This window comes from Myodes glareolus, chromosome 19 (genome assembly GCF_982192425.1).
Source record: "Myodes glareolus chromosome 19, mMyoGla1.1, whole genome shotgun sequence".
Taxonomy (NCBI): Eukaryota; Metazoa; Chordata; class Mammalia; order Rodentia; family Cricetidae; genus Myodes; species Myodes glareolus.
In genome coordinates this window covers 10,012,832-10,028,693 of record NC_142044.1, presented here as the reverse complement: position 1 = coordinate 10,028,693, position 15,862 = coordinate 10,012,832, and the positions used below count along the sequence as shown (strand labels likewise).

The following is a 15,862-nucleotide window of genomic DNA, read 5'->3' as shown; positions in this document are numbered from 1 at the left end:
TCATTAAAGGTGCCTATTCGTTTTTCATGAATATTTGTTTAGTACCAGGTACTAAGTTTTTGTTTACTTTTATTTTATTTCTCATAATTCAAGTGATCAAGAACACTATCCTTGTAAGAAGGGGGTAACCCTTTGGGACAAAAGAACTAAGGGTTATATTAATCTTGATGAGGGGTTTTTGCTCACGTAAAAGAAACCTCACTGGAAGTGACAAATGAGTTGCCTTTAAAGATAAATAGGAATTGTCCAAATCAGAGAATCAACTGACTTCAGAGGGCAAAAATCTCCATGAAACATCAAAGAGAGGAAGATCCTAGAGTTCCTAATAGCTGAAGCCAAGCACAGCCCGGACATGAATTCTGGGTAGAGACAGGAGTTGCACCTAGGAAGGAATAGAGTATAATCTAATCCTCACCATCAACAGGACTACTCTCAGATACACATGCTGCCATGAAGCTGAAAAATTTCCATCTCCAATAAATCTGCTAACGCAAAGTACTATGTAGTAAATAATTTAGTTATTCATAGTTATTTTTAGAGTATTGGTCACATTTAAATACCTAGACCCTCTGTTCGATCTTTATGCATATGTGTGTGGATGATTTGTATACATTTGTGTTTATGTGTGTGGTGCACAAGTGCCACGGCACACATTTAGCAATGAGTATACACCTTCCACCTCGTTTGGGTCTCTTGTTTGCTGTTACATATACAAGCTAGCTGGTTACAAGCTTCTTGGAATTCCCATATCTCTACCTCCAATCTCACTATATGAGTGCTGGAATTGTAGAAACTTGCCACTATGGCTGACTTTACTTGGGTTCTGGAAATATGAACTCAGGAACTCCCATTTGTATATGTGTTTCATTCACCGACCCTCTCTCCATGCCTGCATTTTATATTCTTGGAACGCCGCTTAGAAAGCATGCACATCTGACATTCTTAAGTATTCAGAACACAATTAGGATGTATATCTTTAATATTTTCCTCTGTATACTAAAGAAAATGTATAAATCTCATAAAGAAAGAAATAAGAATTAGGCATTGTAATAAAGACTAAGTGATTTCAAAGCAAGACAAGAAATTTACTGTATGACTCATTCCAATACAAATTATATGCTCTGAAGCCAAGGAAGAAGAGAACACACACTTCACTCATTTGAAGAAAACACGTAAACACAATCTTGAAGTTCTTATCGTTACCCGTTTTGCTTACTGTCTATTTATCAAGTAAATCCATGAGTGTTGGAAGTGTTTTCACCAATGACTTAGAGTTGGGGAAGATGCTAGACTGAGCCTTGCAAGCAAACCTGTAAGTAAATGACCTCTCCAGTCTGACTTAGAATGCTACTAACAACTAATGCTGGCTCAAGGAAAGAAATCGCAAAATCTCAAACACTAGTGAGAAGTTTTATTGAGTCCCTCTCAACGTTCACCAAACACTACATACCAGTTCAAAATCAGTTTCGTAGTCTCTGAAGTATTTTACTAGATATCCTTCCTCCAGATGTGAGATTTCTGGCGGACACTTGGCACTCACCATCTCTTCCACAGCTGCCTGAAACTGAACGGACAGCATTACTCTTACCTCTAATCAACTTAAGATATAAGTAACTCTATTATCAGTTTGATTAACTAGCTATCAGAATATTTTCATGAGATAATTCCTATGTTAGCCATAATTAGGATACTTTCATTTATAATTTCCTAAAAATTTTCAAGTTAATATGTTATTATTTTAGTGCCCATTGAGATCAATGGGCATCAAGAGATTTTTTTAAGGATGATTATGTCTAGTTTTTATATAATGAAGGCATTTTGTTAAGAAGTCTTTTAAGGAGAGCAATAAAAATTGAAATAAACAATTACCCAATTAAATATATTCCAAATAAATGGTTTTCCTGATACATCAAATTATCTACAAAAATATGCTCAAATGAAATCTCCTTCCAAAAGAACAGATTAAATGCTGACTGTAACCCGAAACTTCCAATTTTCTAAAACACTAAGTATTCTGGATTAAATAGGGATTATTATACACTAGTGAGTCATGACATTTACTTCTATGTGTCTATCAAAACACAGAAAATGATTAAAGGCTGAAGGCAATACATAGTATTTAATTCCCAAGCAAATAGTAATTGAAACCCACTGTACAGCTTCCATGACTGGGTAATGCACAAGCATACTTTCTTTAAAAACAGCTCCCACTACAACACTACGCAGACTAACAGGCCATGCTGACATAGATCAAAGAATCACTTTCTTCTTCTTTTAGTTTTTGTAATATCTCTTCCCCTGTTGGCTTACAATGATTGACCAAGACAGTAGCAGAATGCATTACATCTCCTGAAAGTATTATCTACATCATAAGCTTGACATTTAGACGGGTATCTTTTTAATCAAATAACAAAATATTTAAATTTTATTATAGAGTCTTTTCTCTTTTTTCTCTTTTTATTTGTTTGTTTATTTATTTATTTATTAAAAATTTTCACCTCCTCCCCGCCTCCCTTTTCCCTCCCCCTTCCCACCTCCCCCTCCCTCTCTAGTCTTAAGAGCTACAGAGTCTTTTCTGTATCTGTATCTAAAGGTCTCTTTGACTTGTTCATAATGAACACTTGGATTTGGGGTGAAGAAGAATACTGGGGTGGGTAAGGGGCATGCATCTCCCACACAAACGTAGAGAATGGCTGTGGTGGTTTTAAGATACTTTCTCAGAAAAAATGGGTAATCTCACTAAATTGACTTTGTGCCCATGTGAGACAAGAATCATTTATGATAAACATTTCATTAGTTAAACAAAAATTAAGTGATTATCGCTGATGCCACGAAGCAATGTCTTTTCTCTTTTGTGTATGAGTAGCCAGTGTTAACTGGGCAAGATCCATAAGAAATACATGGTAGGATGTTTCTAGAGCATACTTCAGCTTCCGATGACTCCGGGGCAAGGGGCTTAGAAGCAATCCCATCCCAGTTTAGTGTGAACGTCTCCAAATTGGGTTTTCCTCTGGTTTGTTCCGTGATATCCAGCGTGACATTATTCCCTTCAAATACTTCATAACCAAGCAGATCAAAATCTCCTGCATGTGGCACCAAACAGAATTTGAAAGAGATAGTTAACATGACACCCATACATCTAAAAGTGACATTCAACTGTAACCAAATTGGTTGTATTTGGAGTTTCATTAACATAAAAGAAATAAGAATGGGAAAGATGCAGGATATCATAGTATAGACTTATTCACAATAGAGAGAGCAAAATGGCATTTAATCCATTTAAATTCCATCTGTAGGTTCAGAGGAAATATTATAAGAAAAGCAGGTTGTAATCGAATCAGGCAGTAAAGGCGAAGGGAACAACTGGGCATTCAAAACATTTATTGCATTTTTATGTCTGTATTTTAGTGCAAAAATCCGTTTAGTTTTGATGACTATCAATAACAGAGCATGAAGTGGATTTTCAATAACAGCTTACACTCACGGGCTTGCTCAAGGTACCACTTTGTAACAGGTGAGACCCTGAACTCCACTACCTCTCTCTGTTGGGTACAGTCTTGTCATAAATCCTGTTTTGATTTTGCCATTTATTTGTTAAGGTCTCTGTCGAAGTTTCAAAGTTTCTCTATGTTCTACAATACAAATGAAGCACAAGCTTACCTCTAGCTGACACAAAGGTTATTGTGTAAATAAAGGTCTGAAGATCCCTCTTGCTGGTCACTTGCACTGAATCTGGTTTTATAGACCAAAGGTCATTTAAAGCCGATTGCAACATGAAGTCAGAAGCATCAGCAGGTAGCCAGACTTTGGATGAATTAAAAAAGGAAAATAGAAGAATTGAAATCTTCCTAGACTTTTGCAACCCAAACTGGTGTCTTGTACTTAAATTTATTCTTGGGAACATTAAAGTTATCAAGCAGAAAACTGACCTGGGGTAATAATGTTGACTGTTTAATTGGCTAGTAATGTCTTTAACAGTAGGGAACCATATTTTATTTCAATATTCTATAATAAGTACTGAATACATTATTTGATATGTCTTGCTCAAGACAACAAAAATAATTGTTTAGGATTATTAATTTTTAGAATTTATTAATATAGAATGCTATTAACTGATAAATTAGTACTTTGTGGGTTAATTATAAGACAAATTCAAAGGTGTATTTATTCTGTATTATGGTAATTTTCATTCATAGTTTCTGAACTTATGCCTGAGAGTCAATATGTACAAATATGCATATGCTTTAATAAATAAATACAATAGTATATGCTGGAAAGTTGTTCGCAATTTTCTAATCTTAGTAGAAACTTTTCTTCAAAATATGTTTCTTCTCCTTTCTCTAGCATGCTACTGAAGCTACTACTTCTAAATTATCATTGTGCTAGAGTGAGTCCTTATACCTATGTTTATATGCAAAGGCAAATAATTCTCTTGTTAGTATAGCTTACCAGTCTTTTCCATGTTGTAGATGAATCTGTATTGGGAACGTGAACATGAGTTAGTTCTCACACATGGGCTGGTTACTACAACCTGCTGAACTTCATTTGTAGCATTGGTTGTCTCCCAGTTTTCCAAGGTTATAATCTATTTTCCAAATAAATAAGAAAATTAAAATATAGATTAAGTGAGCTTTACATCATTGTAATTTAGCTATGCAATGTCTCTCCAGTGTTATATTTTAATGTAAATGATATTTTAAAACATGTTTAAATGAGTCTTAAGAAATAAAATCCTGATTGTTGTAATATAGGTATGTCAAGAGCAAATTCAACAACTATGTAATTATATTCCACTGACACTCAATGAAATAACAAAATGGAGCCGGTCCTCATACATTTAATCTTTTAAGGGATATGGAGTGAACCCAGGGCCTCACAGATGTTATGCAAATATCCCAGTGATGATCCCCAGTACCAGACACTGGTTTTCAAGAAAGTGGATGTATCATCACTGCAAACCTGTACTTCCGGGATGATTGTTGACTGAGACTTAATGACTTGTTCTTCGTTTACTGCGTCTCCTGTCTGCTGTTCAGTGAAGACACTCTTATGTTGGTATAGTCCAACATCAACAAAAGCACTCAATCTATACTCTTGTAGCAAGATTTCAATGTAATATCTGGGAAATAGAGTAAAGAAGATAAATATTTTCCCCAAAACATATGTCATGAAATCTTTTTTAAATGAATAAAACCAGCAACGTGTATAAAAGTTATTCAATTATAATAATGTGTAAATGTACAATTAATACAAGGTTTTTAGCCGTCTGTTAAACAAAACTAACTCTAGAATATACAAACATTTCCAAAAAGTTTTCCTGATTAAGGTTAGTCAATAAATATTTACTGGAGAAGACAACAGCCTCATCCCTGAGGAGCTGGCACAATGGTCAGACTGTGATAATTCTCTGGGACACAACACTGTGGGAGGAGGGAGTTAATGAAGAAGCTTAGGGCTTCAGAGAAAACAGGTTACATTTATCATACTTCTGTAGCTCACAAAATTGTGGAAAGTAAACACTTACAGTTACAGCTATGGACCTAGGGCTTTGTGCATGCCTGGCGAGTTTGTACAATTAACAGTGCCCTCAGCCTTTGAGAATGATTAACTCTCTAAATTAAGCCAATAGACCATTTTGCATGCCAGTTAAAACAAATCAAACTGTATTGAAATATAAGGTTACATTTTAAATTCCATACAAGAACTTAAATGCAAGAAAAATACCCTTACGCTTTTCCTTTCTGCAGATGAATCTCATCTGAACTTTGTGTTGAACTTGAAAAATAACTGTTGGCATTGGCTGAGTGATGTGCGATCTTCACCTTATCCCAGAGAGAGAGAAGAAAGAATTTTAACATAAATAACTTTTTTACAATTAATTTTCAATTATCATTTCTTCAATTTAAAAAATTTTATCAACAGGAAAATGTAAAAATCCACCTTTTTCTTCTAAGATCTCTTATCCATAGCAACATTAACTTAAAAATTTTCAAATCTTTATTTGTTTCATTCTTTACTGATACCAATGTCTACCACATAGTTATAGTCTTTCCAATAATAGAACTGTAATAGAAAATATTAGAAATACAAACTAGGGATAGAGTTGTTATTATTATTAAATGGACTTTTGTTATGAAAAAAATCTCTTAAAGATTTTATCTAAATTACTTAAATGTATGTATACTTGAAAGTGACCCAAGTCAGATAAATACATGGAATGGCGAGAGGACTTTATGCTTCTTATTAAGAAGGACTACATCATCATTGGATAACGGTGTGGACAAGTTATGGAGCATTAGAATTTATAGACAGCAAATAACAATTTAAGCCTACGTAGCCAGTATAAGAAAACATCTTGTCAAATAAATTGAGTACTTAAGTGTGATTTTAAATTTTAAATTATTATTTTCACATTCTTGAAACTCTCTTGAGAGACTAGTCCGTAATATTAAAACTTCACATAAATACCGACAGTCAATAATGTATTTATTCATAGATGTAAAAAATACAAAATTTAAAAATTGTTTGTGCTGAGATACATATAGGCTTAGTAAACACATGCAGTAACATAGTAATTTAAAATGTCAATAAACAACAATCGTACTTAGCATATAATACTAATACAAGACAAAAATGACTAGAAAATTGGATTTATGATTCTCTCTGTGCAAAACCTCAAATACAGATTGTAGCATTAAGACAGACTTTCATCTTATAACCAAGAAAATGTGAAAGATTTTAAAATTATTTTTAAATTTCTCTTATTATGGTTATAATTCCTTCATAATAAAGAAAACTTCCTCTGTGTGTGTGGGGAGGGGGGTATTTCCCTTGACAAAGGATTTGAGTTAGGAACAAAATTTTTTTATTGAGACTGTCAAGTTCCTACTAGAAGTTTACAGTATTGGATCACACATGTGTTAAAATAGCAAGGACCTAATCTCATGAAATCATTTTTCATATAGTCTTTAATATATTCACTAATTTCAATTAAAATATGTGAAACACATTAAAGAATTTATAATAGTGTTTTCATGCTATCCAATAACATATTGCAGGTTCCCTACCTTATCCTCTGGGTTTCCGGTCTGGCTGAAATAAATAGCGTAGCGGTCATCACCTTTGATATAAAATCTATAAACATCAGACTCTGGAGGCACCAAAAATCCACTGATGCGTGCAACAAATGTATCTTGTTCCATGGGCCAAACATAGGAAGCAGAATCTGTCCAACTGGCACCCATGTACCCTGGGGTATGTTCATTGTATTCAAGTATCTCTTCAAGGTGTACTGGCCGGCTATTATTCCAGACTTCAATCTTTAGGCCTCTTCCACCTAAATATAATGTAATAAATAAAATTGTTCATCAGAGTGAGGTTGCAATATCTTGATGATATATTTTGTGGTCCTGTTTATTACTGAGGCCCTGTGTCAGCTTGCATTTTCAGAGCATGTGTATAAACAGTTGTGCACATTCTACACGTGCTAATCCTAGAGACAGAGTGCTTGTTATTAGACTCGTCCACTCTTTAATTATCATGACTTGATCTCCCCGGGTTGACATTTCCATCTATACTGCACGTGGAAATATAATGTGGTTGATACGCATTTTAAACATTTTATACCTAGTTACTCTTTAGGTAAGATGGCAACACATGGCTATACTATGATGTTCAACTGTATGACTGGTGTTTCACATAGCAAAGTCCCAAAGCTCCAAAATTCAAACCATTTGATTATTAAAAACAAACAAACTTGTCTTGATCATTTTCTCTAACAAAAGTTATTCAATAACTGGCATGCAAAGTCTGTAGCAAAAGTACAGATATTGGTGTTTTAATATTTGTCTCAGTATTTGCTCTCCTCTGTTGCTGCTTTTCCAAACATCGACTGTGTGCTAAGATGTCACCTGCTTCTAGATTAGGTGGATCTACACTTGTAGGATAAATTGTGATATGTCGTCTGCTTATTAGATAGAACCACAGAGGGAAATTTCTCAGTTAGGTGTGACTACACATGTGAGACAAACATGTGGATTCATCTTTTCTCAATCAGAAAGGAACTGTCAAAGGCTTTTTTCTTCTTTTCCTGAAAACTGTAACACCACAAGGCCAACACCTTCCTTCAGCAGTCTTTTGTTTGCATCTGGAAAATAATAGCTAATCCTCTTTATCTGAATTTGCTGAGAAAAAACTTGAGCAGATGAAAGTCAGCCTCTTATAGTGTCAGTGGTCACTGATACACAACTTTCTCTGAATCGTCAATCATTAATATCGAAATTATTTTGTAAATTGAGAACGCTTTCCTGATTTTCAAAGCAAAGAAATCTAGGAGGCTGCAAATGATACTTTGTTACACTACAAACACCAATGGCATGATAAAGCATAGATTTCACCGTTTTCAAAAGACACCCAGCTGTGGCTACACACAGATTTTCCAAGATGCAGGAGGCAGGAGTAGGGTGGCCAGACATGGCGACTTCAAGGGACTAGAATGAGGAAGTCTGGAAAAACTCTGAGTGGTGTTTCTTTCCTCTGCTTTTATGCCCACATCATTCTAAACCAGTAAGATTGAATCTCCCACAGCAATGCTTTGAGCACAGAAAGTCTTTTTAACCATTTTGGAAAAAGCATTATTTTTAGGATTATAATATATTTACAACATTTTTCCCTTTTCTTCCTCAAAACCCTCCTGCATACTCCTCCCACTCGTCTCCAAATTCATGGCCTTTTTCTCTTAATTGTTTTTATTTATTCCTTAATATATTGCATATATCTTAATATATAAGCTATATGATATATATATATATATATATATATATATATATATCCCTAATTCCTAATAATTCCTAAATAGACCCTGCTAAGTTTTCACAGAGTTACTTGTAAGCCTGTTTTCAGGGATGACCACTTAGCCTTGAATGACTATTTTGTATGCCCTTCCCTGGTGAAGACAGTTTATCCCAGTACCAGCATTCCTTAGTTGCCTGGAGCTCTTTGTGTAGGAGTGTGTAGCATGAGGGCCAGCTTGTTGGGGTTTCCGTCCTGCCCGGTACCCCAACAGCCGGCAAATCCCAAAGAGAAATTACACACAGGACTCCATAAGGTTATAAACTGAATGGCGCATTAGGTCAGGCTTCTTGTTAACTCTTATAACTTATGTTACCCCATTATCCTTATCTATGTTAGCCACATGGGCTCAGTACCTTTCTCAGTGTGACAGCTTACATGTTGCCTCTTCGGTGGTCTGCCCAGGAATGGCTGAGAGAGAGCTTCTGCTTCCAGAATACTCCCAGTCTCTTTGCTCCACCCCTACTTCCTGTCTGGCTTTCCCGCCTATACTGCCTGCCTGGCCAATCAGCGTTTTATTAAAATATGATTGACAGAATACAGATAATTCTCCCGCACCAGGAGTGAGGCCACATAGACTGTTAGAATTTTCACACTGTGCCACAATGTGATTTAAAGAATTAAACCATTTTATGTTTCCAATAAAGTCGTGCTATATTGCAGAAAGATGTTAGAATTTCGGGTCCAGCTTTGATGCCACTATTTTAATGAAAACAGTCTCAGGGTTGACGGAGCGGCTGCTAGAAAAATCTCTATGAACCTAGACAGTGTAAACTGGAAAACTTTTAGGAAATTTATTAAAATTCCTAAAAGTTCAACTAATATTTTTACCTTAAGAATCTACGTCAGTAATAATTTTCCCCGCAAACACAGAAATTGACATTCTAACTTATGATAACTTACCTGGATATAGGGTTTTGAGGATCTTAGGTTTGGGAGGAGTCTTGCAATGTATGCTATTTTCTGTGACATTCAAAATATCACAGGCTTGACCTACAGAGAAGTAAAATATAAAGCTGTTACAAACAGGCTTCCGAATGTAAATCACACCAGCCTACCTTGAAATGCTGCGAAATTTTTATTAGATTTATCAATTTTATTTTATGTTCATTTAGCTTGAGTGTATGCTTGCCCACCGCATGCATGCTTCGTCCCTGGGAAGGTCAGAAAAGGGCTTTAGATTCCCTGGAACTGGAGTTAGGCATGGTTTGAACCACAGTGTGGGTGGCGAAAATTGAAACCAAATCGATCCACTGTGAGAGCATTAAATGCTCTTTGGGCAGTGGGGCCACTGGCAGTGGGACCAGTATTTATCCCTTGAGCATGAACTGGCTTTTGGGAACCCATTCCCTATGAAGGGATTCCTTGCTCAGCCTAGACACTGGGGGAGCGGGGGCTTGGTCCTGCCTCAAGTGATGCTACAGACTTTGATGACTCCCATGGGAGGCATCACCCTCTCTGAGGAGTGGATGGGGGTTGTATGGGAGAAGGTGCAGGGAGTGGGAGGAGGGAAGGGAGGGGAATACATGTGCCTAGTACATGGACAGGAATCTGTCCCCTGCCTCTTAAGTGGTGTGACGTCATTGTGACTCAATTAGGGAAGCCCCATCATTGCATTGACCTATGCTCCCTTAATAGCTACATAGGTCCTTCTCCCAAGAGAGTTCCAGAAAAGACATCACAGTGATGTGTCAGCAGAGTCATGTGTCTTTATAAATGGGTAGTGCATTAATTAATGCTCTTTCCAAGGAAAATATCACCAGCAATTGTTGACTATGCTTGAAGACTACAAGAAAATGTGTAAGAGTATCCCAATATAACAATTTACACACACACACACCCCCATTACTAGCAAACTCATTGACAGGTAGCTACAGATCAAGAAAGGTGTTTAAGAAACATCCCAGAAGGTGACCTCAGCTGTAGTGTCGAGTTGGAAGGGGGCATCCAGGATGCTCTCTGATGCCACACTTGGAGTTCAAATTCCTGCGGTACATGGCACAGGGCTTTGGGAAGTGGGAAAAATATTAACCTCTAGAAGCAAATATTTAGCAAAAATATCCAGTTTTAAATCGATGATAATGACATCCCAGCCTTGGCCTCTATCTTTGGAGGTCCCTCCTCTGTGTCCCTCAAACCTTGCCCCTCCCCAGAAGGGTCAAGGTAGCCCACCAAAACTGACCGCTCTCCAGAAAAGGTCAAAAATACTCTCACAGACTATTTAAACTGCTCCCCAGAAAATAAACATGTGGTTTTCCCTTTTCCTCTCTGGTGGTCGTGTTAGCAGCTTCCTGTTCCCCTCAGGGCCGTCCCAGAGCACAGGTGTCTAATTAAACCTGGATATTTTTTAATCCGGTCTGATTTGGCTTGATTGGGATTATTTTGTGTCGACAGAGTAGCTCGGTTAGGAAATATTTCTAACAGATCACAATGATGAAAAGGCAACGTTCCATATAGATTCCTAAAGAACAGGCAGGATTTGATTTTATAAAGTAGTACAATAAAAAGTATATATAAACATAAAATACCTCCAATTAGAACTCTCACTGGGAGGTCGGTCTGATCAAAGAACCGCCCGTGTATAGTCAGAACGGTGCCGCCTTGAGTGCTTCCTTTTGAAGGGGAAATTGTTGTGACCTCTGAGGAAGGAAGGCACATTATGTAAAATGTTGTAAATGTCACACACAAATCCAATCTGCTTCCTTTTACCAAGATTTGCACATGTCCTAGCCACCATCCCTAACACAGGAGCGCTTGAGAACGCCGATTTCCACATGTCCTAGCCACCATCCCTAACACAGGAGCGCTTGAGAACGCCGATTTCCACATGTCCTAGCCATCATCCCTAACACAGGAGCGCTTGAGAACGCCTAAGGTGGGTTGCCAGGGAAGGAATTCAGGCTTTGACCCTGGCAGGTGTGGGTACCGATTGGTGCTAAAAAGCCCTCAAAAGGATGAAAAAGTAGAGAAAACATGAGCTGAGCACACACAATCAGTTCCCAAAGAGAACAGGCAGAATTACGGCAGAAGCAGACCTCTTCCTACGGGATTTGAAGAACATGCATCTATAGAGCAACGAGTTGGTTTTGACAGGGTGATAAAAAACCCTGGTGGGCTTGGTACCGGGTGTGTAGCCAAGGTTGACCTTGAATTCACTGGAAAGCTCCTGCCTCAGCCTCCTGAGTGCCAGAATCACAGGCAGGAGCTGTGTTTGGCTTTGGAGTGACATCTGATATTTTCTCAAAAAAAATGCATTTAATTATGGTTTTTTTTTTACAGAAAAGGTTTAATATCATTAAAACAGCCCAGTCCATCCATATGGTAAATCATTACTAAATGATTTCATAGTTTTTTATTTACATATAATATGCAATATTTAACATGATCTAATCAATAGGTGTGAGTCTTCTAAAGTAACCTCAATCTCAGAATTATTGTTATTACTATTATGATTCAATATATTGCTACTGCAAATCTGACAATACTGGCATATGGTTGAAACTGAGAGGTTTTCTTTTTTTTATCTTTAACTCAACAACTAAAGTCAAGCAGGCCTGTTTCGGTGCTCTCCCTGCTAGGGCAACGAGTCTATTTCTCAACCTTACACTACGCATAGTTTTGAGGGCTTCTAGCTTCCTGTCGCACCTTCAATCACACGCCCCATTATGGGTACTTTTAATTTCCTAGCAGTACATAAACTAATATACACTTTACTGGTGTTACTACACTTGGTTGGGTGAGCTGAAGTGTATGTTACCTCTCTCACATAGAACTGAAGGACATGTCACATACCTGCATATGTCTGAAACATTGAAATTTTATTGAGAGATGAAACAAAATATGTCATTTTCTCTGGGAAACTCCTGTTGGGAAAAAAAAGCAGTTCTTTGTTTTAAAAACCACCTATATTGATGGATTTTGTTACTCAATTTGGTTGCTACAATGACAGAAATTAAGGCATGGTTCGCAGAGGAGCAGGGTAGAACTTCTGAAGGAAGCAATCAAACAGGCCACATCCGCATACACTTGTCGGTTCTGCGTGTATGTAGATTTCTGAGGACTTACTAAACTGCATACGCTGAATATTTAATAAAGTTCACTTTAGGATTTTTTTTTTTTGCAAAAGGATTAAAACAGAACCCAGCAGGAAAATTTTGTTTTGTATAGGTGAGCTGTTCCTCCTGTCCCCCACTGCCCTTTGCCTGGAGTCTCCCCGGGTCCAAGGACACTGAGCTAAGAGTGCTCGGTTTATTGTGTCAACTGATCTTCACACGTGACATAAACATCAAAGAGTTAATTTAGCCAAGAATACAAAGCCAGTAAGTGGCAGAACCAGAGCCACAGCCAGGCCCCTTATATCCAGCGCCCATCTCTAACTAGACGTTACCCAGTACCCCTAGCCAGCCCACTATTTGTGTGACAGTAAAAATGGTGAGAGCAAGGTTTATTTACAAAGTTTAAATCATCCTTCACAAACACAGGCTCTAATATTTGTATATATTTTTATAGACAGTTATAATTCCGTGACCTGGAAGACTGAAAAAAAAAAAAAACCCCACCAGAATTCTGAAAATCCACTGAGCTAGTCTCTTGGATATGCGAGTCTTGCGGCGAACTCTGCTGTCAATCTAACCCAGGTTTTACAATGTGCACTTTCAACACTAAAGAGTCTAGGGATATACTTTCTGCTTTCTGCTAAATGTGTTGCTTAAGGAGACCATCTTAATTTGTCGATTTTCATATCGTAAGCTTTCCAGTTGATTCCCCTGATCTGAAACCACGCCAGCATCAATAACACTGTGTCTGGCCAGACGATGCATCTCAAAAATTAATGCTGCTTCTGAAGTTAACAGGAAAATTGCCTCCCGAAATAAAATTTGAATGTAATTTATTGTGGATGACACTGGGGTGATTTCCACTAATTTATTGATAATGACTAGGCATTCCTCAATTAAGACGGTCTCATCTGAACCTTATCAGTTTGGAGCAGCTGCTGTTTGAACTTGGGGAAACACAGCATCAAAGGTTGGGCATTCCCAAGAAATGCAGAATGTGTGCCAATGTGGTCTTTAATTGTTTCATTTTATATGCAGGGGTGCTCTTAAAACTTGTAACATATGAATTTTATAACTTATAAAATGATTTAACACTTTTTAATAATATCTTGCAATTTTAAACCGAGGATTTCTATGTGGCAAATTTCATATTTTAATAGTTATCTTTAATTCCTAAGACTATTTTATATAGAAACATACTTTCATAAATTATATGTCATTAATGTAAAACTAACAGCCATAGGCTCTCTTTCTTTCTTTTGCTGTTTTGAGACAGGGCCGTGTTTTGTAGCCTTGGTTGCCTGGTATTCACTGTGTAGCCCGTAGTGTCCTTGAACTTATGATAGATCTCTTGTCTCAGCCTCTCAAGCACTGAGTTTGCAGATGCATGCCACTGTGACCAGCTAGTCATTAGCTTTAAAAAGACTGAAAATGAAATTAGAAATCAAGATCACAGAATTAAGAGTTTAATGGAGCATCCTTGCTAATATTATGTGTGAATTTACAAGCTTTACAAACTATTTTTTGAAACAGGGTTTCACTTTGTAACCCAGATGAGACTGAAATTCATTATGTAGTCCAGATGGGTCTCAAACTTATCACAATCCTCCTGTCTCGGTTTCCTGAGTGCTTTCCTGTTCAGCCTTTGCGGATTTTTAGATGGAGTCTAAGTCTGTTGTTGCAGCAGATTGATTTATGTAAGCTGCACAGTACTATTCAGCCTTGATCACTCAAACCACTTACTTTGGGGTAATTACTTCTCTGAAAGATGCATGATGGATTTGGCAATTAACACTTTTTATATAGTCTCAGAAGCAAATTCATTTTATTTCATCTTAGAAAGAATAAAACCAGGAGCCTAAAAGAACTCTATGTGGTCCTTGGAAGAATTTAAAACTCAGTAATGGTTGGTTTCTGACACTGTTTTGTAAACCCTTTGGCAAAATTCTACTGCGTAATTTACAAGCTCTTTGGACATGGGTCTGTTCTTACAGAAAACAGCTTTTCAGTCACATTCAACTCTAAGTAATTTGCCTTGAAGAGTTTTCAAAGGTGTTTTCTAATACACTTATGCATCTTCTCCCCTGATTCGTCCTTGAAGTATACTAAGCTTCATGTTTCTCTTCCATTCCACATTGATCTACAGGGAAGCATCCAGCCTGGGCACCATTTTGTTACAAAACATTTGCTTCTCTGTGTTTAGAGCTAAATGATCTCTAAATACAATGAGAGTTGACCTTGACCAAATTGTAATTGCAGTTCCATGCGGGGAGGAGCAAACTCTGAATCCCTCCTTCAGCCTGGGACACTCAGGAGAAAGACACCATTTACTTTATTGAACTGATGTCCGTCATTTCACACTTTTAATCACTGAGCCTTTTAATCACAAGAGGAAATCAATAGGCCTATCTATTATTGATACACTACAACTTTATTAGTAAAGAGTATTACTCATTTGGAAGTCTGTCAAGTAGCTCATTTTCTCAGTGAAAGACACTTTGACATTTGGGGCCGGACAACTCATTGAAGTTGGATAATCATGGTCCTGCCCACAAGAGTCGTTTTAGCACACACAGTTTTACTGACAGTCAGTAAATGCTGCCCCTACACACGTCTTCAAACGCTGCCAAGAGTGCAGTCGTCCTGCTTGGTAAGAATCCTAGGTCAGAAGTTTAGACAACAATGAGATGTGGTGCTGAAGGCGGAACCCCTCCATCAGTCATGGCAGGGCTGAAACCATTGCCCAGGGCATGGATTTAGACAGCATGCACTAGCTGGTTTTGCTCATAAGATATTTCTGCTGAACTATTTAATATTCATCTCATTTTTTTCCCAGTGGGAAACCGGATGGATAATAGCTTGCTTTATAGGTTCTCCGGAAGATGAATCTAGATAGCTTAGGAAACATGTCTAATACCACGCCAGCATTGTATAACATGAGCAACAACAATGTGAGA

The 15,862-nt window shown here is 37.3% G+C and overlaps 1 protein-coding gene across 4 annotated transcripts in view; it reads right to left on the bottom strand.

The window, feature by feature from the left end:
• Pkhd1l1 (PKHD1 like 1) overlaps positions 1-15,862 on the bottom strand; it is a 134,419-nt gene that overhangs the window by 99,748 nt on the left and 18,809 nt on the right. For all 4 annotated transcript variants that reach the window (XM_087898766.1, XM_087898767.1, XM_087898768.1 and 1 more), the window contains exons 10-19: positions 12,643-12,713; positions 11,379-11,489; positions 9,754-9,843; positions 7,068-7,336; positions 5,731-5,822; positions 4,960-5,119; positions 4,450-4,585; positions 3,661-3,804; positions 2,926-3,083; positions 1,451-1,564 (exon numbers count right to left, since the gene is read on the bottom strand). In XM_087898766.1, coding sequence (XP_087754892.1) covers positions 1,451-1,564; positions 2,926-3,083; positions 3,661-3,804; positions 4,450-4,585; positions 4,960-5,119; positions 5,731-5,822; positions 7,068-7,336; positions 9,754-9,843; positions 11,379-11,489; positions 12,643-12,713 — 1,345 coding nt within the window. The remainder of the gene's footprint in view (positions 1-1,450; positions 1,565-2,925; positions 3,084-3,660; positions 3,805-4,449; positions 4,586-4,959; positions 5,120-5,730; positions 5,823-7,067; positions 7,337-9,753; positions 9,844-11,378; positions 11,490-12,642; positions 12,714-15,862) is intronic.